This window comes from Diabrotica virgifera, chromosome 1 (genome assembly GCF_917563875.1).
Source record: "Diabrotica virgifera virgifera chromosome 1, PGI_DIABVI_V3a".
NCBI lineage: Eukaryota > Metazoa > Arthropoda > Insecta > Coleoptera > Chrysomelidae > Diabrotica > Diabrotica virgifera.
Genome location: NC_065443.1, coordinates 282,356,831 through 282,372,038, shown reverse-complemented (window position 1 = coordinate 282,372,038; position 15,208 = coordinate 282,356,831). Strand labels below are relative to the sequence as shown.

Sequence of the window (15,208 nt, the reverse complement as noted above, 5' to 3'; positions counted from 1 at the left end):
TAGTACAATTAAACACAGAGTTGTTATACATATTTTACGGTTAAAAGTCATCACTTTTATAATTTTTAAAATATTAATTATCATTAATGTCACTGAATGTATTTTTTCGTAGCAACTAAGGGCATCTGACGTAATATACTTGACGACGGGCAATTATCAAAAATCATCAGCTTAATTTAGATTTCTCTAGCTTTCTATTGGTCAGAATCTAAATAATCAGTAGTAATTGCACAAGAGCTCTAAAATTCTATATTAATTTTAGAGATCGGGTGCAATTTGTTGGGATTATTTCATGAATAAAACTGTTCAACACCAAAATTGTATTGTAATTTATTTATGTAAGTACAAATTAGTACAATTAAACACACAGTTGTTATGTTATAAATATTAATTTGACGGTTGAAAGTCATCACTTTTATAATTTTTAAAACATTAATTGTCATTAATGTCACTGAATGTATTTTTTCGTAGCCACGAAGGGCATCTGACGTAATATACTTGACGACGGGAAATTATCAAAAATTATCGATTTAATTTAGATTTATGTAGCTTTTTATTGGTCAGAATCTCATATGAATGAAATAATCGCGATAATTTCATTAAAACATGAACAAAATAAGATAAATTTGAAATAAATTAGTAAATATTATCTAAATATTAGTTTATTGCATGTATTATAATATTATTATTATATTATAAAATAGTATATAAAATAGTAATATAATATAGTATTATGTTATAAAATTTACTTTCACGCACGCCGTGCGGGAAAGTGCAACTTTCGTAAACGAAATGCGTGCGTGAAAGAGGCTCTTTTAGCACGGCCATAGAGAAATACATTTTTAACGTATTCCGTTTTTAAACTTTGAAATTAAATTTTTTTCAACTTAATTTTTGACGCGTAATATCGACTGTTTTTATTATTATAATATATGTTTTAGTCTTTTAATGAGTCTTTTAAAGATATGAAAATTTGTATGTAGAAAGAGGAGCAAAATAAAAAGGTAATGGTTCGAAGATTACCATCCTATTGTTTATAACTTCGTCGCAAATGCCGGTCAACTTTGACCAGTTGTATCTCTTTACGTATCTTAAAATTCAACTTTCTTTCTTTTAAAAGAAGCGTCCTGCCGCGTCCTTTCCAATATCGTTTTCTTAATTGAATTTAATTTAATAGTTGCCGAATAAAAAAATTTTATAACTTTAAAACATTCCTGAGGCCGATCAAATAGTCCAATTTTATTTCTGTAAAGTACGTTAGATAGGTATATGGCCTTGTTATATGAAAACCATAGTTAATCTGGTGAATCATAATTAAATTATTCTGGTTATTATTGCGACCGTAACTTTTTAATTAAAGAGTTGTTGCTAAACTATTTGTTAGATTATCGCCTCCTTCCGGAAATATATTCCACTACAAAAACGTTTTTATGCCACCAAGCTATTTATTTATTGATAAATAACTACTTCCCTAAAATTTTAGTTGAAAATTTAAGATTTTGTTTTGCAAACCCAAATTTTATTTGATTATTTTTGGTTTAAAGTTAAAATCTTCTGAGTTACAGAGCAACAATTGAAAAAAGAAGATTTCGGAGCGCTAATTTGTTTATAAACAACTTACCACACTTTCTGCGGACTTTCTGCATACCGTATTACTGGTATAGACAATCTTAAGATTCGATTTCAGCAATAAAATAGCTGGTGAACAATTTTTCCCAAAAATGGCTTGTTTTTCGCTAATATGCCCAAACTACACAATTTTTTAATTTGTTATAAACTTACCGAGTCTCCTTTTTCTCCTTTCTCTCCTTTCTGTCCAGGATAACCAGGAGGTCCCGGCAATCCTGGAGGTCCCATAAGTCCTGGCGGCCCAATATCACCGTAGTCTCCTTTATCTCCTTTGTCTCCTGTAGACCCCTAATAAAAGACACAATTGTATTATCTATTGAATAATATAAATATATTATAAAGTACCGGAAGACCTGGAGGTCCCTGAAGTCCTGGTTCTCCATTTAGGCCGGAAATTCCTGGAGGTCCCATCACTCCGGAATCGCCTTTGGCCCCTTAAAAACAGAAAAACGATCATCAAGAGTCAAGTAAGTGCAGTAAGTAGATAAAATTAAAAAGAAAACAAAACGATTCGAGACGATAATGGACAACCAGTACCAGCGCAGCGGATTAAAGCGTTATATTTCAGAAGGAACAAGAAAAGAAAGCACTTCAGTGATCCGTGTCTAAAATTTAAAGCAGTAATTGTCAAAATCTATAAAAAAAACTTCAAATTGAAAAGCGAGACAGAAAGTAAACTATACTCTTGGAAACGATGTAGGTATAGCTTATGAGTAAAGTCCGAATTATACGCAAGAACAATGAAGTCGACTTTACTAAATAACAAGATATTTACTCAACATACACACTACACATTACTCCCCTGATATAGTGTTAAACTATAACCTGATTGCGACTGGCTGAATGATTACAAAAGGTATCTTACTCATTTTTATAAACTAGCAAAATATTTTTCTGCTGAAGTAAAATTTCAAGTAGTTCCTGTCCAGTCGTCAAAGGACCATTAAGAATTTTAATCCATCAATAGGCAAAATGGAAAATCTCATTGTTAGTACTGATTCATACAATAGACTGCAACTACGTTGAGTTTAAGACATTAGTTGGTAGGTTACTTTAAATATACAATAAAGGATGCAAAAAATTAGTGCACACCTTGTAGTAAAAGTGTAAGTATGTACAAGGTATTGTCTTTTCTACAGTATTTAAAGAAACATTTTATATGTATAGTTTCAAATCTTTACCAATAAGTACTAATATCTTTCTTGTAGATTACAGCAAATAAAAAATACGACGTTTTACACATTTGCACAACTCTATTTATTGGGAATACGGCAAAAGTAAAAAAATCTGGTAACGAGTAATAAACAAATCAAGTGACCTGCAAAATGTTCAAAAGATGTAAAAAATATTTTTTTTTCGTAAACTTCTAGGTTCAATTTTGTATTTTGGTCAACTATTTGCAAATTAATGACTTTTACATTATTTATAGAAAATTTCAAAAGGAGTGGCAAGAAAATTATGAAATTTTAGAGAAAAATAAATAGACTTAACTGGTTCGCTGGTTTATGCCAAGTTTTTGTGGTTTTAAAGGGAAAAAAATAGAAACGGGTAGAAAGTTATATTGGAAAATAATAATTTATATTAATCAACTAAACGAAATAAACAGATATATGCTTCAACTAAGCTTTTAACATCATTATGATCATTGGTACTACAACCCTATATTAGAGCCTCTACCTTTGGCGTTATCAGTAGAGCATTATCATCTACACCATCCTAATTTTGGTCTAGTTTTTTGTCAACTTGAGGGTTATTTTGCTAGATGTCCTGCATATCTTAGTTTTCCTATTTTAATTGAGATATATTACATCTTTACCACGATATCTGTTTGTAATCGTGGTATATCTCATATTGTACCTTCTCCTCCAAATACCGTTTTCACAGATACCATCGAATACTCTTCTCAGTATTCTTCGTTCAAATATGAGCAAGAGGTTTTTATCTGTCTTGGAAATGGTCCAGGTTTCCAGTCCATATGTCAGCACTGGCAGTATAACGGATTTGTATATATTGTTATCTTTGTTTTCTGGCTTAAATTTCCACTTTTCATGTATTTACACAACCCAAAATGTTATGTTATTGGTCATCAGGAAGTATAAGGATGTAAATTTGTTCACCACTTCAAAGGTAAGCCTATTTGCTTCATACACATCTCCCACCTTCTATGTTGCCTATAAGAATTAATTCTAGTCTATTATATATCGATTTCTTCTCAACATGTGTCCCAGATAAGACATGTTATGGTGTTTAACAATCTTTATTAATTCTCTATTTTTGTTGACCCTTCTAAGTACCTCCTCGTTAGTTTTCCATGCCGTCTACGGCATCTTCAACATTTCTAATGCTTCAATTCTGTTCATGCTTGATATTTTTATGGTTCCCACCTCTGCTTCATACAGGTATATAGACCAAACATAGCGCTTTATTATTCTTTGCTTCAATTTTAAACTGAGATGGTTATTGCTATTCTGCGTTTTATTTATGCCTGGATCTAGTCGGTACGTTATGACGGTTCCTTCTTCTTCTTCTCGTTGTCCTTATGCCCTATAAGAGCGTCGGACTTTGGTATCACCTATCCATCTTTTACCCATTTCTTCCACGCCTTCCGGTCTCTTGCCATTTCCTTCATCTGTTGCACTGTTTTCCCTCTATTTGTCCCGATTTCCTCGATTTGTTCCATCCACCCCTTTCTAGGTCTGCCCCTTCTTCTTTTCCCCTGTCTTTTGGCATCTGTCACCTTCTTTACTAGTCTGTTTTCGTTCATCCTAGTTATATGTCCAAACCAATTTAGTTTTCTTTTTTCAATTTTTTTCTCTATTGGTTCCTGACTTAGCACGTTTCTGATGTTTTCGTTCCTTTCTCTGTCCATATTCGTCTTTCCAGCTATTTTTCTCAGCTGCTTCATTTCTGCTGCATTTATGGCACTTTCATGTCTTTTATTTGTGACCCATGTCTCGCTTGCATATAGAAGAGTTGGTACTGTGATTGTACTATATACATGCATTTTTGTTTCCTGGCTGATTTCCCTTTTTCCCAGTATCGTATTATTAATGGCATAGAATATTTTCGTAGCTTTCTTTGTCCTATTTGCAATTTCTAGGTCTAGCTTTCCGTCATTCGATATTATCGTGCCCAGGTACTCGTAGGTCGTCACCCTCTCCAATTCTTGTCCTTTACAGAGCACTCGTGTTTCGCCTTAAATTTCCTGCTCCTGCTGACCTATTTTCATAGTCTTGCATGTGCTGATGTTTATTTCTAATTTCATTTTCTCTATTTCCTCAGTCCATATATCAATTAATCGCTGCTTCTTTCTCGGGTTGTCTGCTAGGAGAACGACGTCGTCAGCATACAGTAATGCTTCTATCATAACTGGTGTTAGGTGCGTGTAGCCTATTTATGTTTTTAAGTGGTTTGTTCTTCTTTTTACATTTTTAAATAATTTGTCCATAATTATGACGAATAGGAGTGGGCTTAGGCTATCTCCCTGTTTTATCCCCTTGTTCATCCTAAATTCTAGTGATCTGCTACCTCCCATTTGCACTTTTCCCACCTCTCTGCTGTACGTACTTTTAATTATCTCTAATAGTTTCCTCGGTATTCCCAGCTCCTCTACAGTATTCCACAGTACTTTCCGGTCTACTGAGTCGAACGCTGCTTTAAGGTCTATGAAGGTCATATATATGTTTGTTCCCCGATCATTATTTTTTTCTATTATATTTCGTAATATGCTTATGTTGTCAACTGTTTGCCTTTTGGCTCTGAATGCTGTTTGTTCATCTTCCAGTTTTTCTTCTACCTCTGTTCTTAATCTTCTTTCTATTATTATCGTATAGAGCTTGAACACTACTGATGAGAGGCATATATCTCTATAGTTTCCACAGGTGGATTCTTCTCCTTTCTTGTGAATTGGGATAAGTAAGTTTTCTTCCCACTCTCTCGGCATTTTGTTTGTTCTCCATGCTTCTCTTATTATTTCCAGCAACCACTTCTTTCCTTCTTTCCCTATCCATTTTATCATTTCGAGATCAATTTTATCTGCTACGCTCGCTTTTCCTATTTTTATTCTACTTATCGCTTCTTCCATTTCTTCTGTACTTATTTCTTCCATATGACGGTTCCTAAATATTTAATTTTTGAAGTTATGCTTCTATAGACGCGTTTGGGAGTAAATGTATATGTGCGCGAATTCATCAAAAGTCTTGATCCTGGGCGCAGCTGAAACGTTACACGTGCTCTAATTGGGTAATTACAATGACCTGTCAATAATAAGTGTTCAATATGTTGGTTATGGGTAAACAAATGTTGTGTATATTAGTTTTTATTGTTGTGAGGACAGAGAAAAAAGCAAGTTTATAATTGTATTGACTTTTTAAAAAGTTTTTAAAAGCAACAGGTACGGAATTGTAAATGTTTCAGTATTGTAATAAAAAATTACATAGGTACCTGCCTGTTTGAAAAATTTAAAATGTACCTACCTAGTAGGTAATGCTTTGATTTACATAATTTGATTGCCAACAAAATTTCTACCAATATTCATGTCAAAAGTCTAAAACGTTCAGTTCGTCGATCTTCCCAAATAACGAGTGTGTCGAAGTGGATAAAATCTAAGATGCTTGGATCTTAAATCCAACCGCCCGAACGTGCGCGGGTTCGATCCCCAATGCAAAATTTTATTTTTTTATTTTTTTTTATACATTTTATGATTGTAAGTATATTTATTATATATTTCTTTTCAGAAAATACATACGTATTTAGTTAAAATTTTTGCTAACAATTATTATTCAGACATCATTTGTGGTATTTTTCAATGTGTTTGTGTGTGTTTCATTCTTTTATTTTTTAATTTTTGGTATTGTTTTAATAAAAAATTTTGGAAAGTAGTAAGTACTAAAATTAGTTTAATATTTAAATAAAATATAAATAAACTGTTTAAAGTATATTATTCTCGTTAAATCATAATAGAAGTATAACTTCTTACGTGCGTACAAAGTACATACACGTTCTTTTTTCACTCTACTTTGAACTCCACTTAACTGGATCTCTTCTGCATCTTGATGTCGGTTACGACTAAGGACTAAAAATTTGGTTTTGTAATTAATAATTATTTTACTAATAATGAGAAGTTGCAAATTGAGCCAGAGGTTCACAAGAAAACATTTATAAAAAATTAACAAAATTAAAAAGTGTTCAAATGACGATAGCATCTAATTTAAATAATAAATATTCTTATCTAGTCATTTCATATCTATGGATCTGTCAAAATATGAATAAGCACTAATAACTTTTTTAGATGTTGAAATATTTTTCTATTTTTAAAAATAATTTGGATAAAAATATATATGTATACAGATAGGAGACACACCTTCTTACAGGAAAATTTTTAAAAACGTGTCATTGTTAATTGTTTTTCTGAGGAATGATAAAACTTTCTTACTAATATTTACATTTTTTTTCTTGAACTTTGCATATTTCACAAATATTTTGAATATTTTTTTGCTGTTACCATTGCTTATATTGACTTTTCTATATTGCTTATAATCCGGTCTTTGCTCATCTGCCTCAGATGTTAACATATGTATATTATTATTTGTTTCTTAGTCACCTCAAATAAATGAGTAGTAAAGTTTACTACATGAATCAAGTGAAAATAAGACCACAAGGCAGAAACTGTGGTTAACAAAATTCATATAAAAAGAAATATGTACATCAATAGTGACCACTTCTTTAAAATTGAATTCTAATCTTCAAAGTCAAGTACATTAACAATTACGTATTATGTTTTATATACCTGAGAACCCAGTAAACCCTCTAACGCCTCTCCCCCCTCTAGTCCCCGGCCGACCTGTGGCCCCCTTTTCTCCCGGTAATCCCCTGGACAGCACATCTCCGTCTAGGCCCTAAACAATCGCACTCATTAGAACATAGCTTCAACTTAAGCGTGTTTGCTCTCGAATGTGAAACATTAAAGAACAATAATCATGCCTGGATATATCTACAACATTAATACAAATAAAAAAATGTTAAAATAATAATGTAAAGGCGTTTTTCAAAAAGTTCATGTGCCCATATAAAGAGTAAAATATTATTTGAATTGTTTTTTATGTCAAATGAATTTGACTGAAAAAGTGAAAATTCTTATTAGCTCAGGAAAATGAGTTTGTGCCAGGAATTATTCAAGTATGTCAAGTTTCTTTTGTTGTAGTTTTATTAAGTTACTTACAAGCTCTGATGATCATTAACAGGAAAAAGATAAATAAATGTCATCTCTACGTCAATCAAACCCCTGTAGAAAGAGTGAAGCATTATAACTTCTTCTTCTTCTTTTTATATAGACATTACTCTGTCTGTTTTTCAATGTGTCTCCAGTAAGTTGTCATTCCATCTTTTTCGTGGTCTTCCCACTGATCGTCTTCCTATTGGGGAACCGTCTTTCGCCGTCCTTACTACTCTATTTGCTGTCATTCGGCTTATGTGGTCGTTCCATTCTACTCTTCTGCTTTTCACCCAGTTATTAATGTTGTCCACCTTGCATCTCCTTCGTATATCTGCACTTTTAGCTCTATCCCACAGCGTCTTACCATCGATTTTTCGCAATGTTTTCATCTCTGCTGTTTCTAGCATTCTTTTTGTCCTTTCTGTATCAGGTCGTGTTTCTGCCGCGTATGTCATAATTGGTCTGATGACTGTTTTGTAAATTCTGCCCTTCACTTCTTTTCCGATGTTTTTATTTCTCCATATTGTTTCATTCAGGCAACCTGCGGCTCTGTTTGCTTTATTCACCTGATCTTCCACTTCTGTTTCGAGCTTTCCGTAGCTGCATAGTGTGATGCCTAGATATTTAAACTCCATGACTTGTTCTATTATTTGTCCCTCCAGCTTTAATTTACACCTTATTAGATCTGCTGTTATAACCATGCATTTAGTCTTTTTTGGGGAAATTAACATGTTAAATTTTCTAGCGGTTATATTAAATTAGTGCAGCATACGTTATAAATTATCTTCACTTTGAGAGATTAGTATTGCGTCGTCTGCATAGCAGATTATTTTGAGTTGTTTTTCTCCCATTTGGTATCCTTTTTTTGTTATTACTTTTTTATTATTTCGTCCATGATCAAGTTGAACAACAGAGGACTCAGGGAATCTCCCTGTCTTATCCCATTGCCAGCTTCAATTGGGTCAGTGAGTTCTTCATATTCTTTTACTTTTATTGTGTTGTTCTGGTAGATATTTTCGATCGTTTTAATTATTCCTAGAGGTACCTCGCTTGCGTACAATAAATGGATAACGTCCTTTAATTTGACCCTGTCAAATGCCTTCTTAAGGTCCACGAAACATAAGTATGCCGGTTTGTTGTATTCTAACGATTTTTCTTGAATCTGCCTCATTATAAATATAGCGTCGGTGCATGATCTTCCCGACCTAAAACCTTGTTGTTCTTCTGCTAATGTTATAATTTTATTCAGTTTGTTTGTTATTACTTTGGTCGTTAATTTTAGTGTTGTGTTTAATAAATTAATTCCTCTGTAATTCTCCGGGTCCGATTTTTCTCCCTTTTTGAAGAGAGGTATTAGGATGCTTGATCTCCAATCTTGTGGTATTCTGTTTTGTGGTATTCTATAACTTCTCTGCACCATAATAAATGAAGCATGGACCGACAACCAAGAGATAATAGCCCGCATTGGAAAAGCTAGATTGACCTTCAGCCGGATAGGAGCCGTCTTTAACACATTGTTAAAGCTGAGAGTTAACGCTCATATATGAGAGACACAGATATTTCGCCAGGGGCCACGTCGCTTATTTTTGATATACACATACGTGTACATATATGGCACGACCGTGGATATCAGTGGCCCCTGAGAGTAGTAATAAATATGCGATGTCAAATTCAAATCCAGAAATTTAAAATCATAGAAAAGTTTCTAGAAACTGTATTTTTTGTTAACAAATTATGCTACAAGGTACTGTTCTGAAGCTATTTCCTTGTGGCATAATTATGTAATTTACTGTTTTCTTTGAGAAATAAAGCCAAAATTATTCTAGTTAAAAATTAATTTCAAACTAGAATTGTGAAAACAGTAAATTACATAAGTATTTTATAGTGGAAACTACCAAATCTTTACTAAAAATATCTATTAATAATTAAGTAAAGATGGGATTCTCGTATGTCTGGTCTATTCCCTACAAAAAGGCCTTTAATTATGAAAGACGTCACAAACTATTGGTTTACAGATGCTGTCAAATGAACTTTTCGAAAAACAAAGATATAAAAATTATTTACACAGTAAAAGTAAAAAAATGTTCAGCAGGTAAATTTATAAAAGAGCAATTTCAAATATTTTTTTACTTCCATCTGTAACATAGAAGTTAAAAAATATTGAATCAAAATATCTGACAATGTTTTCCTTTATTTTTTGATATTTTTTTTTTCAAAAGATTTATTTTGTATGCTACGAGAGTCTTCCAAGACGAAAAAGCACTATTTCCCCTTTTCTTTCGCGGAAATGACATTTTTTGATAGTTTTTAAATCAAGTTTATACCAAATCAAAATTCAATCTTGGCTTGTCCACTACTGAACATAAATTTCCCTCATAATTTTCCATCTGTTTCGATCTTGTGCCTCTTGCATCCAATTCCTATGACAACGTTTTAGATCGTCAGTCATTTACTTTGGGAGGAACTTACTAGGAATGGAAAAAATCTGTCGGTTATAACCGAAACCGTTTTTTTTACTCCGCAATAATCGGTTTTTCCGGTTGTTTTTTTGTCCCGGTTATAACCGGTTTTTTCTTTTTAAAGTAATAACAGGTGATAAACCGGATAAGAGAAAAAAAATGAATTCAGAGAAAAAATGGGGAACAGTACAGATTTGACAACACTGATGACTGATTTATATTTTTGATCCCAATTGGTTAGTTCCAATTTCCAGTTCCCCCTTCTTCAATCTTCAATCCACTACATTACTCAGTCTACATAAAAGACAGATAAATAATAACTTAATGCATTAAGTTCCCTTAATTTTCCTAACTAGCGGGTTTATTGTTATTATATATTTTTATGTTTCAACGTTTTTTTTCTTTAATTTTGGACCTAGTTAGGGAGGGGGGATTTCCCCTATTTCCTCCGCCTGTAGATCCGCCACTTCAAGTCAGATATTTTGATCAACTTCTGAAAAAACTAAAACTAAACATATACTTACAGAGAAATAAACGTTGAAAATGTTAACAAAACGATGAAAAAAGTGTTAGGGGGTCAATAAAGCGCGGTGAGCAAAAAAATATATAGCTTGTGGGTTAATATTACCCTACTATTAGTCTACTGGGCCTGAAACAAAGTCTATTAAGTAACTACGAAATAAAAAAATAATTGTTATCCAAGCTGCTATTAATATCAATATAATATTTAATCAAGCAATTCGGTGCAATATTTTCGAATGGTTTAATTTTTGCCAATTTTGCAAATATTTTCAAAAAATATTGGACAAAAATCAACAATTTGAGTTAAGCCATGCTGATTATAGTGATTCTGTGATATACATAATTATCTGTGAGAAGAGAAAAGTTTCCTTTCGACTGGGATGGTTTCCAATAATAAAAAAGCTTTTTATTTATAAAGGGTACCCCCGTTAAGATAGCCAAAATGTCCTTACTTTCAGAATTATTTACTTTTTCAGTTTTTTACGTTTTATGTGTTTAAATAAGACAGCACAATTTTAACATTTCCCCTCCCCCCACCAGCCAAAAACGTCATTTGTCCTTTTTATTTATTTTTAGATCAAATCTAATCAATTAAAATATTTCAAAAAATTCACACGCCTTGTTGAGGTTTTTATAAAACATGTTTAATTTTTATAGACTCGTTACGTAGGTTAAGTGTATGTACATAAACTCAAAAACATTTTTTTATTTTTTTTTTGGAAAAAAACGTATAACTTTCTTTTGGAGATGGCTGCAAGCCTAATTTTTTATATAATATATTTTAGTAAAGACTGAATTTCTATTTTTTTTTTCAAATATTTCCGTACCTCAAGTGCTCTACTTTTAAAAATCCGAAAACCTGGGTTTTTAGGGAGTTTTTGGAGATTTTTCCCAAAAAATTAGTCCTGAATCCATCTCCAAAAAAAGTTTATTTTGTCTTTTTTCTGAAATTTTTTTTTTGAGATTATGTGCACTTAATCTACGGTCTATAAAAATACGTATGTTTTGTAAAGGCTTCAACTATGCGTGTGAATTTTTTGAAATTTTTAAATTGATTGCATCCCACCTAAAATAAAATAAAAATGAAAATATAACATTTTTGGAGGTGGAGGGATAAAATTGAGCTTAGTCTTATTTTTTAATCACGTAAGACGTAAAATAATGAAAAAAAAAAAAATGTAATTCTGCAAGTAAGAACATTTTGCACATATTAACGAGGGGTATTCTTTTAAATTATTGTTACCTTTGAAGATATTTTTTTCTTCTATACCAGTTCAATTCACAGCAATCCAATTGGTACTTTTGTTAAGATTTATGTTAAATTTTATATCACTGATTTTTCTTTGAAAAATATTTATACAGGATGTTTCAATAATAATTGTCCATATAGTAACTGGAGAAACCTTAGCACAAAATACGAAGATTTAACCTAAAACACTTAAAATAAAATGTGGTTCCTTACCGAGCTACAGGATGCCTTATCTAAAAATTTAAAAATTATTTTTGATCAGCATTTTAAAACTATTCTACGTATCCTTTTTATTTTTGGCAGAAAGTGCGACTACTAACACCCTACTAAATTATGATAAACAAACGTTTCTAGTTACTACCAGAGGCGTACGACAGGGGATAGTGAATGGTTGACCCTTCTCAAATTCTACGCCACTGCAGGAATTACTATTTTAGTGCCATTTTTAGATTCTCCAATACTGTCTACGTAAATAATATACTCTTTCTTGGTAACGATAAAGTCATTAGTTTTCGAGATATTTGATGTTAAATATGAAACGGCACAGTTAGTTTGATTAATTTATGATATAATTCATATGATTAAAATTTAAAAATTATTTGTACCCAGTACTTTAAAACTATTTGGCGTATCTTTATCATACTTGGTAGAAACTGTAGGTACTGTACACCCTACCAAATTAAGAAATATAAACGTTTCTAGCTACTACCAGAGGCGTACGATAGGGGATAGTGGCTGGTTGACCCTTCCCAAATTATACGCCACTGACGAAATTACTATTTTAGTGTAATTTTTTTATTTATAATACTTTTTATGTAAATAATATACTGTTCATTCGTAATGATAAATTGCTTAGTTTTCGAGATATTTGAAATTAAAAATGAAGCGACATAATACATTAATCAAAATAACCGTGTCGTTTCATTTTTAACTTCCAAGATCTCGAAAACTAATGACTTTATCTTTACGAATGAAAAGTATATTATTTTCATAAAAAGTATTGGAGAATCAAAAAATTAAACTAAAATGGCAATTCCGCCAGTGGCGTAGAATTTGGAAAGGGTCAACGATTTACTTTCCCCCGTCGTACGCCTCTGGTAATAGCCAGAAACGTTTGTTTAACATAATTTAGTAGGGTGTATAGTTGCCGCACTTTCTGCCAAGTATGAAAAGGATACGTCGAATAGTTTTAAAATGCTGAGCAAATAGTTTTTAAATTATTAGATAAAACACCCTGTAACTGAGTAAGGAACCCCATTTTATTTAAGTGTTTTAGGTTAAATCTTCGTATTTTGTGCTAAGGTTTCTCCAGTTGCTATATGGACAGTTATTAATGAAACACCCTATATAGAAATGTATACAAGTAACTAAAGAAGAAATATATAACATGCAGTTAGTTTTCATAATCATTTACATCATAACATGCACAAGTGATAGAGCAAAAATGGTTGTAAGCTTTTCAAGAAGTTTCATTGTTTGAAGCTATGCCATGAGATGTTTGGTTAGATTTTTAGCATGTCTTGATGTATTGAAATAGTACCATAATCGTTTATTGATTAAGTAAAGCATATGGATCTACTATTAAAACTTTTTTGAATACACCAAGACATCTCAAGCCTTTCAAAGATGTACAGTACCTTCTTGCCACGCCTTCCTCTCGCTCCCTTTTCACCAGGGGCTCCTGGAGGTCCTACAGGTCCTGGTTCTCCTTTATCACCTTCCAACATAGTTTTTAATACCGTTGAAAATGTATCAAATAAAATAGGTACACTTTTATACAGCATGTGCCAATATTTGCATTTAAAAATAATATGAAGTCTAGATTACAAAGCTTATATTATTGGGACATCCTGTATAACAAATCTAGCTTAAAAAGTAACCAAATGAACCCGATTAATTAAAAGTATACCGAAATCTTAATGATATATGTTGTTGAAAGTTAGTATAGCTTAAAAAATTCACCTGGGGGTCCTGGGGGACCTGGTGGACCTTCAATGATACCTGTGGGGAATTGGTCACCAGTTAATGTTGTCGTAAGACCTCTTTCTCCCTTATCTCCTTTGTCTCCCTGTAAAAACAGTGCAAGTTTTATCTTGAAAATGAAAACAATGCATTTATTATTATATTCATGGTTAGTATCTACATAAAATGGAGTATGTAATAGAAATAAACTAATAGGAATGAATTACAGGTCTACGCAATTATCTGATGTTAGAAAAATGTAACAAGACGAACTAATAATCCAAGAATTATTTCATTAGTAACATTTTTTCTCAATATCTACACAAATAATCTCAAAGGTTGACTGGGAAGGAATAGCAACAGAAATACAATTTATTAGTAAGATAAATGAAGAACATGAATCATTTGCTGATTCGAAACCTCCACCTCTCTCATGCTATCAGTAGTACCGCTACTTATTTGACTGCTTGTTAACCACAAAACTATCTCGGACTCTCTACCAATGATCTGTTTTTGAGACTTACAGGCTTACCAGGTTCACCTTTGCTCCCATTCCTGCCAGGAACACCCTGTGACAACAAATAATATATGAAAAAACCTAACGATTACAAAAATATAAATTATCTCACAGGCAAACCCATATGTCCCGGAAGTCCTGGATATCCTGATACGCCCATTACTCCAGATGGACCTCTCTCTCCCTAAAAGTGATTGTGTGAATAATGAAAAATGATGCTATAGTTTAAATATATGCTATAAATATCTTACTTTTGGTCCAATCATACCATCCAGGCCGGGGGGTCCGGGTGGTCCCATTGGTCCTGACTCTCCTCGGTCCCCAGCTGGTCCTGGTTCTCCAGGCATGCCTTGTCGACCGTCGTGTCCAGGCATGCCTTCAGATCCTGAAGGGCCTGGTGGTCCTGGAGGCCCTGGTTCACCAGGTTCACCCTACACAAGGAAAAATAATGAAATATGTTTGTACACCTGTGAAGAAAAAATGGTTAAAATGACATAATTATATCGAAAATATTTAAAAGAAAGCGAGAATCGGAAAGAAATAAGTGTGTAGAGACTTTATAATTAGTGTGTATTTGTGTATTTTTAATATGTATATCTCTTTCAACATGTACTTAAATTAAATGAAGAATTTGACGGAAGACCAGTCGAGTTAAC

At 32.5% G+C, this 15,208-nt stretch overlaps 1 protein-coding gene across 15 annotated transcripts in view; it reads right to left on the bottom strand.

Moving 5' to 3' along the window:
- Nucleotides 1-15,208, bottom strand: part of LOC114327356 (collagen alpha chain CG42342) — a 179,577-nt gene that overhangs the window by 79,570 nt on the left and 84,799 nt on the right. For 12 of the 15 annotated variants that reach the window (XM_050642091.1, XM_050642092.1, XM_050642090.1 and 9 more), the window contains 8 exons: nucleotides 14,804-14,983; nucleotides 14,665-14,736; nucleotides 14,560-14,604; nucleotides 14,036-14,141; nucleotides 13,711-13,790; nucleotides 7,418-7,526; nucleotides 1,975-2,063; nucleotides 1,783-1,917 (listed from right to left, as the gene is read on the bottom strand). In XM_050642091.1, coding sequence (XP_050498048.1) covers nucleotides 1,783-1,917; nucleotides 1,975-2,063; nucleotides 7,418-7,526; nucleotides 13,711-13,790; nucleotides 14,036-14,141; nucleotides 14,560-14,604; nucleotides 14,665-14,736; nucleotides 14,804-14,983 — 816 coding nt within the window. The remainder of the gene's footprint in view (nucleotides 1-1,782; nucleotides 1,918-1,974; nucleotides 2,064-7,417; nucleotides 7,527-13,710; nucleotides 13,791-14,035; nucleotides 14,142-14,559; nucleotides 14,605-14,664; nucleotides 14,737-14,803; nucleotides 14,984-15,208) is intronic. The other 3 variants (XM_050642104.1, XM_050642100.1, XM_050642105.1) reach the window with 3 other exon arrangements.